The following is a 13,118-nucleotide window of genomic DNA, read 5'->3' as shown; positions in this document are numbered from 1 at the left end:
ATTTTTAGTTCAGAAACATAAATTCCCCTCATGTAGTTCTCAGTGGTTTGGTCCACAGGACAAACACAACTTCATAAACCACCCACAGGATGTGTGACTGCTGCTTTCTTCTACCTCTCAGTAAAATAAAACTCTAACCAGACAGTTAAGCTTCAGTGCCTGCACCACATACTGTAGGCCTGTGGTCATTAAAGTCACTATAGAGAAATTATTTTCAAGCACTTTTTTGTTTTCTTTTTTAAGTTTCCTGATTTCACAAGACAGAAGTGATCTGTTCACTTGATAGAAAAGAATTGTGTCCCCCCCCCAAATTAATAACATATCTTAAAATTCCAAAGAGCCTCTGGGGATTTTAATAAGCAATAATGAGCCCTCACTAAGGTGAATACAACTTTATTTTGATTTAGGACCGAAATATTGGCAGATAATGGTGTCCTTGTCTCTTGAGTGATTGGTTTATATCCTGATCCTTGAGAAACATTGTGTTATTTTAAAGATCCGAGGAGCAGAGGCAGTGAAGGAGTTTAAATACCTGGTGTCAGGAATTAATATATCAGAGGGGTGGAGCTCAGGTGGAGCAATTTGGAGATGAAGTTAGGAGGTGGAGCTGACAGGCAGGAGGAAAGGAGGACCTCACAGGAGGATGCCAAGGATAGGGTGAGAAGGAGCGAGGATCCACTGCTGTGAAAAAGAAGATGAAGACAAAAGCACTTTCATAAAAAGATTGTTATAAATGTTTATAATTTTAATTTGTATTTCTTCACCATTGAATGCATTAAGCCTTCGTAGAAAGCGTTTTATTTTTTTAGAGGAAAAGCAGCTTCCGGCGGAAGTGGACTGAGAGTAGCTTAACTTCACCGCTGTGTGGACGTCTAAAGCTGGGAGCTGGAGGGTGACGGTGTTTCGTATCGCTGAGGCTCGGTCGAGCTGCTGGGGGAACCATGTCCGCTCTTCAGCATCTGAGGCTGTTCGTGAAGGAGCGTCTGAGCGCCGCAGCGGAGGAAATCTTCAGGGAGTTTGAGAAAACCGTCCTGCAGTACGAAGAGCAGCTCCACCAACAGCACGGGGCCCTGAGCTGGACTGCAGACTCTGCAGGTACGTGGGGCAGCAGGCCTGGGAGGAGAGGGACCAGTGGTGCGCTCTCAGGCCGGGCGGACGCTGTTAGCTTAGCCGCCGCAGAGTGAGTCCAGCCCGGGGCGGAGAGCGCGGAGGAGCCGCTGACAAAGGAACCGCTGAAGCGGGAATGTGGTGACTTTGACTAGTTTCTTCAAATTAAAATGAAAATATATTTTAAATCTGACATTTCTGGTTCCGTGCACACGTAAAAACCAGCCAGCAGCCGCAGGAAAATACCAGAGACCGTGCTGAATCATTCCAGTATGAGTTCACTCTGGTTTTATTGGAAATACCAAAAACCAGTAACTGCTCATGTGTAACTAACCAGACAGTTTCAAAGATCTGCTGCTCGGTTCTGGACAAACAGATTTGACTGAAAGTGGAGAGATTACTGTCACCTAATCTGACACTCAGTCAGTACTACAGAGTACTCACCAGAACACGATTATTACTGATATCATTGGATATGTAAAAATTTGATTACAATGTTTTTCTTTCAGACACATGAAACCAAAATATTCCCTTAACATGTTTAAGAGCAGTTATTGACAAGTCCTTCATTTTATGATACAAGTAACACAAATTTCAATTTATTATTTTAGAGGAAGTAAAGTACAGAAAAAATAAAAGTACTGCTGGGTAACAGTTTCTGTTCTAACATAAAAAGGCCCTTTATGGCTGATGCTGTCACTGCACTCCCACACACACAGTTTTCAAACATTTAAAACACTACAAGAGGTAATCCTTGGTAATTAATTAACACTGGACAAAACTTACAGGCTTTCCAACAGATTCAACAATGAACAGCCTGCTTTAAACCACCTCACAAAGTGTCACGACCCTGCTCTCTCTGAGATGCATCTATTACACGAGTGTAAGGCTTTAAAACCCTGCGTGGATGAAGGAAGATCAGCACAGAGACTTGTGACTCCCAGTCACTAAACTACAATAACACAAACCTCTCATTTGTTCTCGAAACAAAAGAAAACTTTAGTTTGTGGAGACATCTGGGATAAAATGAGTGAATGAAGAAAATGCTCGGTTGTTTTTTTTATGCCTGTTTTTCATCACCGTGCAAACTCATCTGTGGAGAATTAACCTTACGGCGCATCAGCTGCATACTTGCTGCAGGCAGGGACATCCACAGGAAGTTCTTCTTCAAAGACGTGTAACAGGAATGAGCACTTGGCCATTGACTCTGCAGCTGTCTGTCTGTGTTTCTGCAACTGTAGAACTCAGTGACATCAGGGACCAGAACCTCGATGTGAGTGGCCACAATCAGACGGGTAGATTTTCAGATTTTAGGTTTTTCAGAGTTAAAGAGGTAAGTAAATGTGGTCACATGATGCTCAGAAAGAAAACAACAACAAAAAAAGGTCCAGCTGTCAAAAATATCTTCCTGTTATCTCTCATTTGATGATGATGGATCGTCACCTGCCACTCCACACACAACTTAACTTGAGCAGAGGTCTGGGTGTGAACTTGTCCCCAAACATGCTCAGACATGGTTACATGTGGAGGAGCGACATGAAGCCAAGGCAGATTTAATTTATTATGAATATCAGAATAAACATGATATTTTCGTAATGAGCAGTTGCATAAAAATCTTGCTAGTTGTTGAGGTATCATCAATCACTTTGACCCTCATCAGTCCCAGACGTCATCGTCCATCAGCACAAACCTAGTCGTATCACTGTATGAACTAATTCTTTCTCCCTCTTTGTCTCTGCAGACCTTTCACAGCAAGATGACTGCAAAGAGGAGGAGAAGGTTTCCATCGCCCAGGAGCTCTGTAAGCAGAAAGAGGCCACCAGTGTGGACCAGGAGAAACCAGAACCAGTACAGATTAAAGAGGAACAGGAGGAGTTCTACACCGGTCAGGAGGGAGAGCAGCTTATCCTGAAGGAGGAGAGCGAGACAATTATGGTGACTCTTACTTATGATGAAAGTGACCTCGGTGAACCTCAGCACAAGTACGTGGACTCTGGATCTACGACAAATGCAGAGCCACAGCCAGCGGAGCTACATCAGCGAACCAGAAGCACCACGAAAGCTGTCACATCACAGAGTCAGCATAAACCTGATGCGGGGAAAAAGTCTGTAAAATGTGATGTTTGTGGAAAAACCTTCAAGTATAATTTCCAAATGAAGAAACATTACAGAATCCACACAGGCGAGAAGCCGTACGCCTGCAGCACTTGTGGAAAAAGATTCTATCAGATTTATTTCATGAAATATCACGAAAGAAATCATACAGGTGAGAAATCACACCTGTGCATCACCTGTGGGAAAAGATTCACTGACCTATCGGCACTTAAAAGGCATACATCCATCCACACAGGCGAGAAGCCGTATTCCTGCGAAACGTGCGGGAAATGTTTCAGGCACAGTGCGACTCTGTTGGTTCACATGAGAACCCACACAGGTGAGAAGCCGTACGCTTGCAACACCTGTGGGAAAAGATTCACCAACTTATCTGCATTTAAAAAACATGCCGCAATCCACACAGGTGAGAAACCCTATTCCTGTAAAATCTGCGGGAAAAGTTTCACTCAGAGCGGGAATCTGACGGTTCACATGAGAACGCACACAGGTGAAAAATGGTACTCCTGTGAAACGTGTGGCAAAAGTTTCAGTCGAAGTAGCAATTTAACTGTTCACATGAGAACGCACACAGGTGAGAAGCCTTACCACTGCAACACCTGTGGGGAACGATTTAAATACGCCGCAACGCTAAAGAACCACATGGGAACGCACGCAGCGGAGACGTCGCACGCTTGCAAAAAATGTGGGAAAGGCACCAAGGGGGAGTGATAACAATCTGGTCGCTACGGGAACCCATACAGGTGAGACGTCAGGGTCCTGAAACAACTTTGTGGAAAAAAATCTTATGAATATGCTCATGGTAATTTAAAGTGCATAAAAACTGCTGTGACTTTGTGTTCACAACATCTGTGTGTTGTGTTGAAGAGATATCAACTAGAGCACAATAAGGCTGGGATGTACTTTCATGCAATACCACTTTCTACCACAAGATGGTGCAACAAGTCTGTGTAACCTTTATTTAAGCAGGCAGTAGTGACTCCTTATAAACACTTTATTATTTCAGTCATGGCATCAGTTCCATCTGTTTTACTGCAGAATGTCAAAGACTAGCTTAGTTTCTATATTTTTGACTTTCAGGAAGTCGAATGAACAACTTTAACATGCCAGACTTTTGTTGGCTCATGTTTTTAATATTTTAATACCAGATAATTAATCTGATTATGTCAGAAGGATGAAAAATATAAAGTATTTCAATATCCTCATAGAAGAGAAAATGCAAAAACAAAACACTTGGAATAACTTGTCCTTATGCTCCGCTATCATGTGTTCGGCACAGGGATGCAGAATCAGTCCTAAACGAGCTGCTTGTTATGTTTTGGTTAGCTGTGATGTCATGTCTCCATGCTGCTTTTTTTAATCACTCAACATCTGGCTCATTTGTGTTAATGAAGTGCAGCTGTGAGACAAACTCCTCTCAGACTTTTACTTTTGTGGTACAATGTTTTGTGTCTCCAGGTAAAAACACACGTTAGCCTTGAATAATCAATGCTCTCGTGTGTGGGCGGAGCTTCAGACAGCCCTCAGTGAGGGTCCAACAGCTGCTCTCTGGGAGCACATCTGCACTTTATTCATTATCCTCCTCCTTCTTCTGCATTTCCTGCTTCTGGAAGCAGCACATTATGCAGCATGTGATGTGACTTTATGTCACATTTGCCGTGTTGAAGTCAGCCAGTTGTGGCTTGATTAATTGTATTCTTGCATCATGTCGACTGAACGGTTACTATCAGCCCCTCCTCAGCACACTGTTCAGTGTTTTATAGTGGATAGTAATATCAGAGATTAAAGCTGCTCGACAGTATTTGAAACATTAACATCCAGTATTGAAATTAGACCTTGTGTATGTCCCGGTAATAATATAAACAGTTAATAACATTTATAATTTTGCTGTTTTTACCCCCATGAAGGCCTTTTGTTACACTCAGCTCTTCTGTGTTGTGCTGTGCTTCTTGTCTTTGAGACAAGAAGAAATGAGACTGTTTATGATGGTTTGAACCCAAAACCTTCTCTCTGTGAGGTGACCAGGCTAACCACTGTACCACTGTGCTGCCCAGCTATCTAATCTGTTTATCTGACTAATGCAGCTACACTTTGTACTCAGTCGGTCAGTATTTGGATTTCAAGCAGAAGCCTTTCCCACACAGACTTCTCTCCAGTAACTGAGCAGTTAATGACAGACTTGCGATGTCCTGGCTGTTCCTGAGCGGTTTGCACTGCACCTCATTTTTATTTATTTTAATCAGCTTCACACAGAGGTGTCTGAGTTAGTCGTCTGTGGCTTTGTCTGTCTCTCCTGGTTTTACAGCAGCATCTCATCTCACAGCTCCACACATACTTTACCGGTCTGACACCTGGGACCTGGTGGCAGCTGGGTCTGCTGTTGATCAGCAAACAGCAGTCTGCCAGTAACAGTGTATTACATCCTATCAGGTGCGTAGTTTAAGACTAAAAATAGCCACATAAACACTTCAGTTCTTTAAAATTTAATGACTTTGGATCTTAAAAAAATCACGACCATCCTGTTAGTACGGTTAGCCAACACTAAACCGCGGGCCGAGTTTCTCAGCGGGGTCGATAATCTTCTGGAATAACTTGTGAGTCATTCCGTCGGGTCAGAGCAGTTACGTCTCTTTAGTTACGTTTTCAAAAAAATCCCTTTCATCAAATATTTCTGAGTGTGCAGGATTCACAGCAGAGCTTCCAGACTCCAAGTGCCTTCAGACTTTAACAGTGATGATGATTGTTGTCACACTGTGTGAGACACAACAAACACAGTGTAAATCTGTGTCAGGCCGAACAAAGTGAGTGAATTCAAATAGTGAACTTCCTTGATGACTGACAGAATGGCAAACGAATGAAGACGTCTGCTAACTATGAGGTTTAACTTCTGTGCTTGAGTTTTGCTTGGGTTAATCTGACAAATATAACCTTGAATATCAATGTAATCCTTTTTTTTTCTCAGAACTATTTTGAAAAATGTCATTAATTTGAAGTTCTATGTAATCCTGTCCATCTTGTAAAAATCCATTATGCATTGTGGTGATTTATTTTTATCTAAGTTTAAAATAAAGGTTTATTGTACAGTAACATCAGAGAGATCCGAGCCGAGGAACAGGCTGTGTTTTAGGTGTTTGTTTGTTTTTCCAAAGCATCATAAAAAATAAATTCATGTGTTGCATCATATTTGATATAACAGCAAACTTTTATATTTAAAAAATAAACATGCAGAAACTTTATTTGGCTGCTGGTGGACTGTTTCTTGCCAGATGGGAAAGTGTACCCAGGTGATCAATCTGGATGTTTCAATAAAGTCTGAGAGTGGAAAACTTTTAAGATGACAGAGTGAAGAGTTCCAGGAGATGACTCACCATCATTAGTGTTGACATGAGGCTGAAATCACTACAACAGAATGGCATTGTTGTAATTCTATTACTGTTATCATTTATCCTTTTCAGGGTTGCGGAGAGACAGACAACCATTAGCACTCAAATTCACACCTATGGGCAATTTAAAATCAGTTAACCTAAATTAACCTAACCCCACGTCTTTGGAGTGTGGGAGGAAGCTGGGGAGAAACCACACAAACACAGGAAGAACCTGGCCAGGTGCAGGAGTGTGGTGGTTAGTTTGTGAGGCACCAGTGCTAACCACCACAACAATATGCTCGCATATTATGTTATTCTATACAAACAAAATATAGTGCAACTCTGTCACTGGTACAAAAGGTAACATTATAAACTTAAAAAGGTAGAAGATTAAAGATGAGATTAAGTAGCACATTTAGGTTATCTAGGAACAGTGTAGAAATAAATGAATATTGCACAGTCAGTGCATCTTCAATACTGAAACAAACTTTGCATAGTATCACACAGGAGTCTTGTTAGACCTGCAGGCTCTTAAATCTAATTTTCTATAAACTAGGAACATCAGCACAATAATGTGCAGTGTATTATGGGACGAGTAGTTCACTGTTGAACGATCACAGATGTTTCTCCTTTCCTTTATGTATTTATTATTTTTAATTAAATGTTTTCTTATGGTCGCAGCTGGTTGGCTCTTTCTAAATCTTAAACTTCTCTGATTTTCTGCAATATGAAATGTACTTCCACGGCCGAATCCTTTTAAAAAGTGGGCGGTCAGCGTGGCGCTCCAATAGAACACGCGCACGGGCGGAACTACAGTTCACTCCCTTGTCTTCTGCCGGAACTCGACAGTGTGACACTCGGGTCGTAAACAGCAGCGGCGCAGGCGCTAGCAGCGTTAGCTGATGGAGGCAGGATGTCCTCAGCTCAGCGTTTCCCTCCGGCTCACGAACTCTGTCAGACGGATGTGGAGCGCACCTTCGTCCGCTGTCAGGAGGAGCTGCTGGACATCAGCTGGAAGCCTGAGATAAAGTTACACAGAATCGGTAAGAAACGATGACATGTTGCAGGGTTTTAGAGCTAGCAGAGAGCTGCAGGTATTTCACAAAGAGAGAAAAACGCCAAATTACATACAACCCAAATCCCAAACAGCTGGCCGCTGTGAAAAATGTAAATAAAACCAGAATGCAATAGTCTACAAATCCCATAAACCCATAATTTATTCACAGAGAACACATCAAATCTTTAAACTGAGAAATGGACAATTTTAAGACAAAATAATTTTTTAATTTGTTGGCAGCTCAAAGAAAAGTTGGGAAGGGAGAAACATAAGGCTGGAAAATGGAGGTGGTACTAAGAAGAAACAGATGGAGGAACATTTTGTATCTAATTATCTTAATTGGCAGCAGGTCAGAAATGATGCTGTCATGGAAATCACAGCATGGTCTCAGGAACACGTCCAAAAATCACGTCTGTGAACAGTTTGCTGTACCGTGATCCAGAAATGCTGCCAAAGCTCATTTAAAATGGGCTGCAGGAGCATGAAAAATGTATTGGACGAATCGTAATTTGATTTGGACACAATCGTCCTCTAGACTAAAGATGAGAATGACCATCAGTGTCCAGTTCAAAAGCCTGCCTCTCTGATGGTATGGAGGTGCATCAGTGCCTGTTAAACTGTCAGAATCCACATCTGGAAAGAGTCCATCAGTGCTGAAAGGTATATACAGATGAGCAGCAGAGAATGGATGAGTGAATTTGCTCTCATCCAGATGGCGTCTGTTTTTGGGAAGGTCATGTGAATTTCAGTAAGCTGATTCTAAACCTTGCTGCAGTTATTCCAACAGCATGACGGGGTAAAGGATGGAACAGGACAACTCATGAAACATCTGCTTACAGATTGTTAAATTCAGTTGTGTAAATCCACAAAACCTAGTAAACCTCAGATCAGCTGATCACAGCCTGTATACAAAGAAATTCTACTGGAGCTCTCAACAGCGGTGGTGACTTTTTCCCTGCGCTGAGCCACTACAACCGATTTTAGGGTTTCACCACCTGCTGAATCCACTTTAACCTCCAACTGGACTCATTTTCCTGGCAAAGTCATCCTCTACTATGTAGGCAATAGAAAGTTATCCTTCTTTTTCTCTGCTCATTTTCTACTTGAGTGATTTAAGCAGAGCACATTTATTACAGTTAACTTTAGTTCAAATTTGATTATATTCTCATTTATTGATATTATTTTATTATTACATTAATATAGCACAAGGTTTAGTTAGTGTTGCAAAAAAAGAGCCCCTCCAAAGAGCTACTTTATACTTACGTACTTTACTATTATCATTAGATGCTGCATTAATTTATTTTTTATTACACTCTGATTTAATGCAGTGCAGACTCTTTGCTTTAGTCGTGTGTTGTGCAAACTCTGTTTCTGCCTTATTTACTTTATTTCCACATATGTTTGCACATCTTTCTACTAATCACAGTACCCAGCTTCTATTTCCTACCTAAACATAAAGAAATGGGTTTGAAGCTCTGCAGTTACTGAGTCAATAGTATCGGTGACTTATGTGTTTTGTAATCTGATTGTTGATTGTTGAATAACCAGGAAGTTTGAAACTTCACAAACTGACGTGTTGCAATGATGGCATCCTCTTACAACACCACGCTCAAATTCAGTGAGCTCTTTCAAACCAAACATTCTGTAATAAATGTTTGGTTTGAGGGCTGCTTGGCTAGGTGCTTGATATTTCCACACCTGTGGTAGCGGGACTGTAAACTCCTGAGTTTAAAGATTAGCAGGTGTGGTCCCACTTGGTGCATGTTTGGCCTGAAGTCTGTCGACACAAATCATTTGTTTAAACTAAAAGCACATCATGATTTCTTGTAAATTTCTGTGTTTAAAACTTGTTTAAAACCAAAACAAGACAGGATGTGAATAAAATAACCGCTATGACTTCACATCCTAAACATCTGTTTTGTATAGAAGAGAGACCAACTGAACTTAAAATGGGGACATGAAGTACTTTCATGTAATGCCAATTTATACTAAAAGTTGTTGCAGTGAGTCAGGGTAACCCTTATTCAACCAGGTAAGTTATTAACAACAATCTTACTCGTACTGCAGGCTGTGCAAAGGGCAAATCCTTGTGAGGAAGCAAGTAGGACCAAAAAGAAATATTCAAATTAAGTAGGGCTGCCACAAACGATTATTTTGATAGTCGACTAGTCACCGATTATTTTTGCGATTAGTCGACTAATCAGATCATGCATCGATTGGACGTAAAACTTACAGCTTGAAAATATGTTAAACGTTTATTTTGTGACCCAGAAAGAATAATAAGAGTAATATTAAAACTAACTAGCTGCCGCCATTGTTGACAACTGCGCTGGGCCGCACTATGAATTCTGGGACACAGCTTCTTCTTCTTCGGGGTTTAACGGCAGCTGGCATCCTTTACATGCACTGCTGCCATCTTCTGTTTCAGTCCGTTATTACACTTTTAAATCCTACTACTTATTCCTGCGTCTTTTGTGATCTTACAAAGCTTCAAACGACGCGTCGACTATTAAATCAGTCGTCGACGATTTTGATAGTCGACGTAATCGTGACTAGTCGACTAATCGTGGCAGCTCTAAAATTAAGAGCAGCAACACATTTCAAAGCTCTCAAAGGTAAAAACACTGTCCCTGCTGGTTTAAAAAAAAAAAAAAAAAAAAAAAGTGGTTACATTCCCCAGAACGTAATCGTCACACTAGTAACTTTTCATGTCCCCCTTTGTCCCCTCAGATCTTCCGCATGTCAGTCAGAATGAGGAAGAGGAGTTCTGTGACCAGGAGAGTAACTCCAGTCTGGACCAGGAGGATCCAGAACCTCCACAAATCAAAGAGGAAGAGGAAGAACTCTTCATCAGTCAGGAGGGAGAGCAGCTCCTACTAAAGGAGGAGATCGATACTTTTATGGTGACTCCTGCTTATGAGGGCAGTGACCTCAGCGAGTCAGAATCAAACTGTGACCAGCTCCTCTCACCCAGCTCTCCTGAAACTGAGAGCTTGAACAAAGAAAGCTTTGATGTAGCCTCAGGATCAACTAGAAATGCAGAGCTGAAACCAAAGCAGAGCCATCACAGAAACAGTGACAGCAGTTTAGACTCTGTCAGTAAATGTGACGTTTGTGGGAAAGACTTTCAGGATGACGGGAACCACCACAGAACCTCAGAGAAGCCGTACGCTTGCAGCACCTGCGAGAAAGAGTTCTATCAGCTTTATTTAATGAAGTATCACCAAAATGGCGTTGCAGAGGAGAAGCCGTTTTCTTGTGAAACATGCGGGAGAGGTTTCCGAGCTCGAGATAAAATGTTGATTCACACGAGAATCCACACAGGCGAGAAGCCCTACCTTTGTAACGCCTGTGGGAAAAGCTTTTCTCAGTCATCGGCTCTCAAACGGCATGCGTTAATTCACTCGGGGGAGAAGCCGTATTCCTGCAAAGTATGTGGGAAAACCTTCTGTCAGAGTAGTGATTTGACCGTCCACAGCAGAATCCACACGGGTGACAAACCGCACATCTGTAAGAGCTGTGGGAGAAGGTTCTCTGACGCTTCAGCGTTCAAACGGCACACGGCGATCCACACGGGAGAGAAACCGTATTCCTGTAAACTGTGTGGAAACAGCTTCAGGCAGAGTGGCCATTTGCTGCGACACATGAAGATCCACACAGGCCAGAAGGACTACTCTTGTACAATATGTGGCAAATGTTTCACTCAAAGCGGCGGTTTGAACGTCCACATGAGGATTCACAATAGATAGAGACCGTACTCTTACAAAGTGTGGGAAAAGCTTCATCGATCGTCGTAACGTGTCTGCACACATGAGAATATAAACATGCAAGAGAAGGAGAAGTCCTGCCAGACGTGTGGGAAGAGTTTCACTCAGAGTGGTAGTTTAACAGCCCACAGACTCTCAGGAGGAAAGTCAGGCCTGTAATGTCTGAGTGGAAAATGCGTCTGGGAAGCAGAAGTCGTTAAGTAGAGCTTTGAGCCTTTAAGTGGTTTTTCAGAAATGCATAGCAGGCTGTGTTCGATGAAGCTGCCTGGGCCTGGATCAGTGTGTCGGAGTGCACAATCAATCTTTGTCAGATTGTCCAGTAGACGTGGTGAATCTGTAATAAGTGCATTTCAGTTTTTATTGAATGGGTCTTATTGAAACATGTGGATGTTTGTAAGGGAGTATGATGATGTCATGGATTCAGTGAGTTGTACTCTGAGGCCTGAACAACATTTGAAATGTTGTCAGTTTGTTTTCTGCAGGCAAATACGAAGTTTGAATGATTTTCACTCCACAGTATTCTGTGTTACATCGCTCCTGTTTGAAGTTGTTTTGTGTCTGTACAGAGCACGTTGTCTCAGCTTGTTCCTGTGTGCAGTCTTTGTGATTGGGACATGCTGCCGAGGCAATATTAGATGTAGACGTTGGATAACAATCATTCTTTTAGCACCAGTTACTCAGGTTCATTCACCTAACAGTAATTTATACTTAAGTATCACCTGGTATCATAATAGTTGTAATTGTATAACTTTGTTGCAAAGGTAACTGAAGCTACACAACAGTCGTGAAGGAAATCAAAACGAAGAAGAGCTTGTTAAATGTGTGAGGTGTTAATGTTTCATCTGAAATTAAGGACTTTCGCTTAAAGTCTTGAAGTTTTCAGGAAAAACCTCTGTTAATGTTTCTCTCTCCTGAACCTGCTGGAAGAACACGGTGAACTGATAAGGACCACGTTTCACCCCACCTCTGTGTACTTAGAGGGCCTGTAACTCTGAAAATATTCAAAGTACGAGTGTGGCATGATTTATTTAAATGTACTAAAGCTATTGTACAGAAAAAGCATCTGATTATGAGTCAAGTGTGAAATTTTCCAGATTTTTATATGAAATATAAATGATGTTGGTTGGTTTTACATTGTTTCCATCTGAAGCACCTGATTAAAGTTTGCACATTCTAGTCAGCCTGTTTCCGTTTTATCAGGGTCTAGTCTAGTTCCCCCTGCTGGTCAAAGCCCAAAATTACATTTGAAAGTAATAAAAAGAATGAAAGATACTGTGTATTATTAGCATCAGCCTGCATTTTAAACCAGCATTAAACAAATATGAAAACATCCTTACAGCTCTTTTATTACCCTGACATGACTGTAAATGTTTTTAATGACAGAAACATGAAGTCTGACTGGTGCGAAGGTTTTCTGCTGCCAGAAGAAGTGGATCAAAAAGAGTCAATGTAAGTGAAAATCATGAGTCATAAAACTAAAACCAATTCCTAAAAGTTGGGATGGGCTGTAAAATATAAAAAACAAGTCAAATGTCCATCCATCCAAATATGAAAGGTCTCTGTGACCAAAAAGACATTTAATAGTGAGCATAAATATAATTATAACAGCCAACTGTTGTGGGTTGAGTCACACACACACACACACACACACACACACACACACACCTTATTTCATGAATCTTATGTATTGTAAGGCAGCAAAGATGTCAC

The 13,118-nt window shown here is 41.5% G+C and overlaps 2 protein-coding genes across 2 annotated transcripts; both read left to right on the top strand.

Moving 5' to 3' along the window:
• The first annotated feature begins 612 nt into the window (after positions 1 to 612).
• Positions 613 to 6,455, top strand: LOC120434272 (zinc finger protein OZF-like). The gene is made up of 2 exons (XM_039602069.1): positions 613 to 1,095; positions 2,849 to 6,455. Exons 1-2 carry the CDS (start codon positions 942 to 944, stop codon positions 3,928 to 3,930), a joined length of 1,236 nt encoding a protein of 411 aa, XP_039458003.1. The 5' UTR covers positions 613 to 941; the 3' UTR covers positions 3,931 to 6,455.
• A 740-nt stretch (positions 6,456 to 7,195) lies between these two features.
• Positions 7,196 to 12,588, top strand: LOC116327957 (zinc finger protein 239-like). The gene is made up of 2 exons (XM_031749662.2): positions 7,196 to 7,627; positions 10,372 to 12,588. Exons 1-2 carry the CDS (start codon positions 7,498 to 7,500, stop codon positions 11,388 to 11,390), a joined length of 1,149 nt encoding a protein of 382 aa, XP_031605522.2. The 5' UTR covers positions 7,196 to 7,497; the 3' UTR covers positions 11,391 to 12,588.
• The last annotated feature ends 530 nt before the right edge of the window (positions 12,589 to 13,118 follow it).

Source organism: Oreochromis aureus, linkage group 18 (assembly GCF_013358895.1).
Source record: "Oreochromis aureus strain Israel breed Guangdong linkage group 18, ZZ_aureus, whole genome shotgun sequence".
Taxonomy (NCBI): Eukaryota; Metazoa; Chordata; class Actinopteri; order Cichliformes; family Cichlidae; genus Oreochromis; species Oreochromis aureus.
This window is presented reverse-complemented; position numbering and strand designations above follow the sequence as displayed.

Excerpts from the sequence above, each read along its gene's own strand:
- LOC120434272 (XM_039602069.1), top strand. The coding sequence starts at position 942 with ATGTCCGCTCTTCAGCATCTGAGGCTGTTCGTGAAGGAGCGTCTGAGC. Across the intron at positions 1,096-2,848 it reads CTGGACTGCAGACTCTGCAG|ACCTTTCACAGCAAGATGAC; the intron begins GTACGTGGGGCA and ends TTGTCTCTGCAG.
- LOC116327957 (XM_031749662.2), top strand. The coding sequence starts at position 7,498 with ATGTCCTCAGCTCAGCGTTTCCCTCCGGCTCACGAACTCTGTCAGACG. Across the intron at positions 7,628-10,371 it reads GATAAAGTTACACAGAATCG|ATCTTCCGCATGTCAGTCAG; the intron begins GTAAGAAACGAT and ends TTGTCCCCTCAG.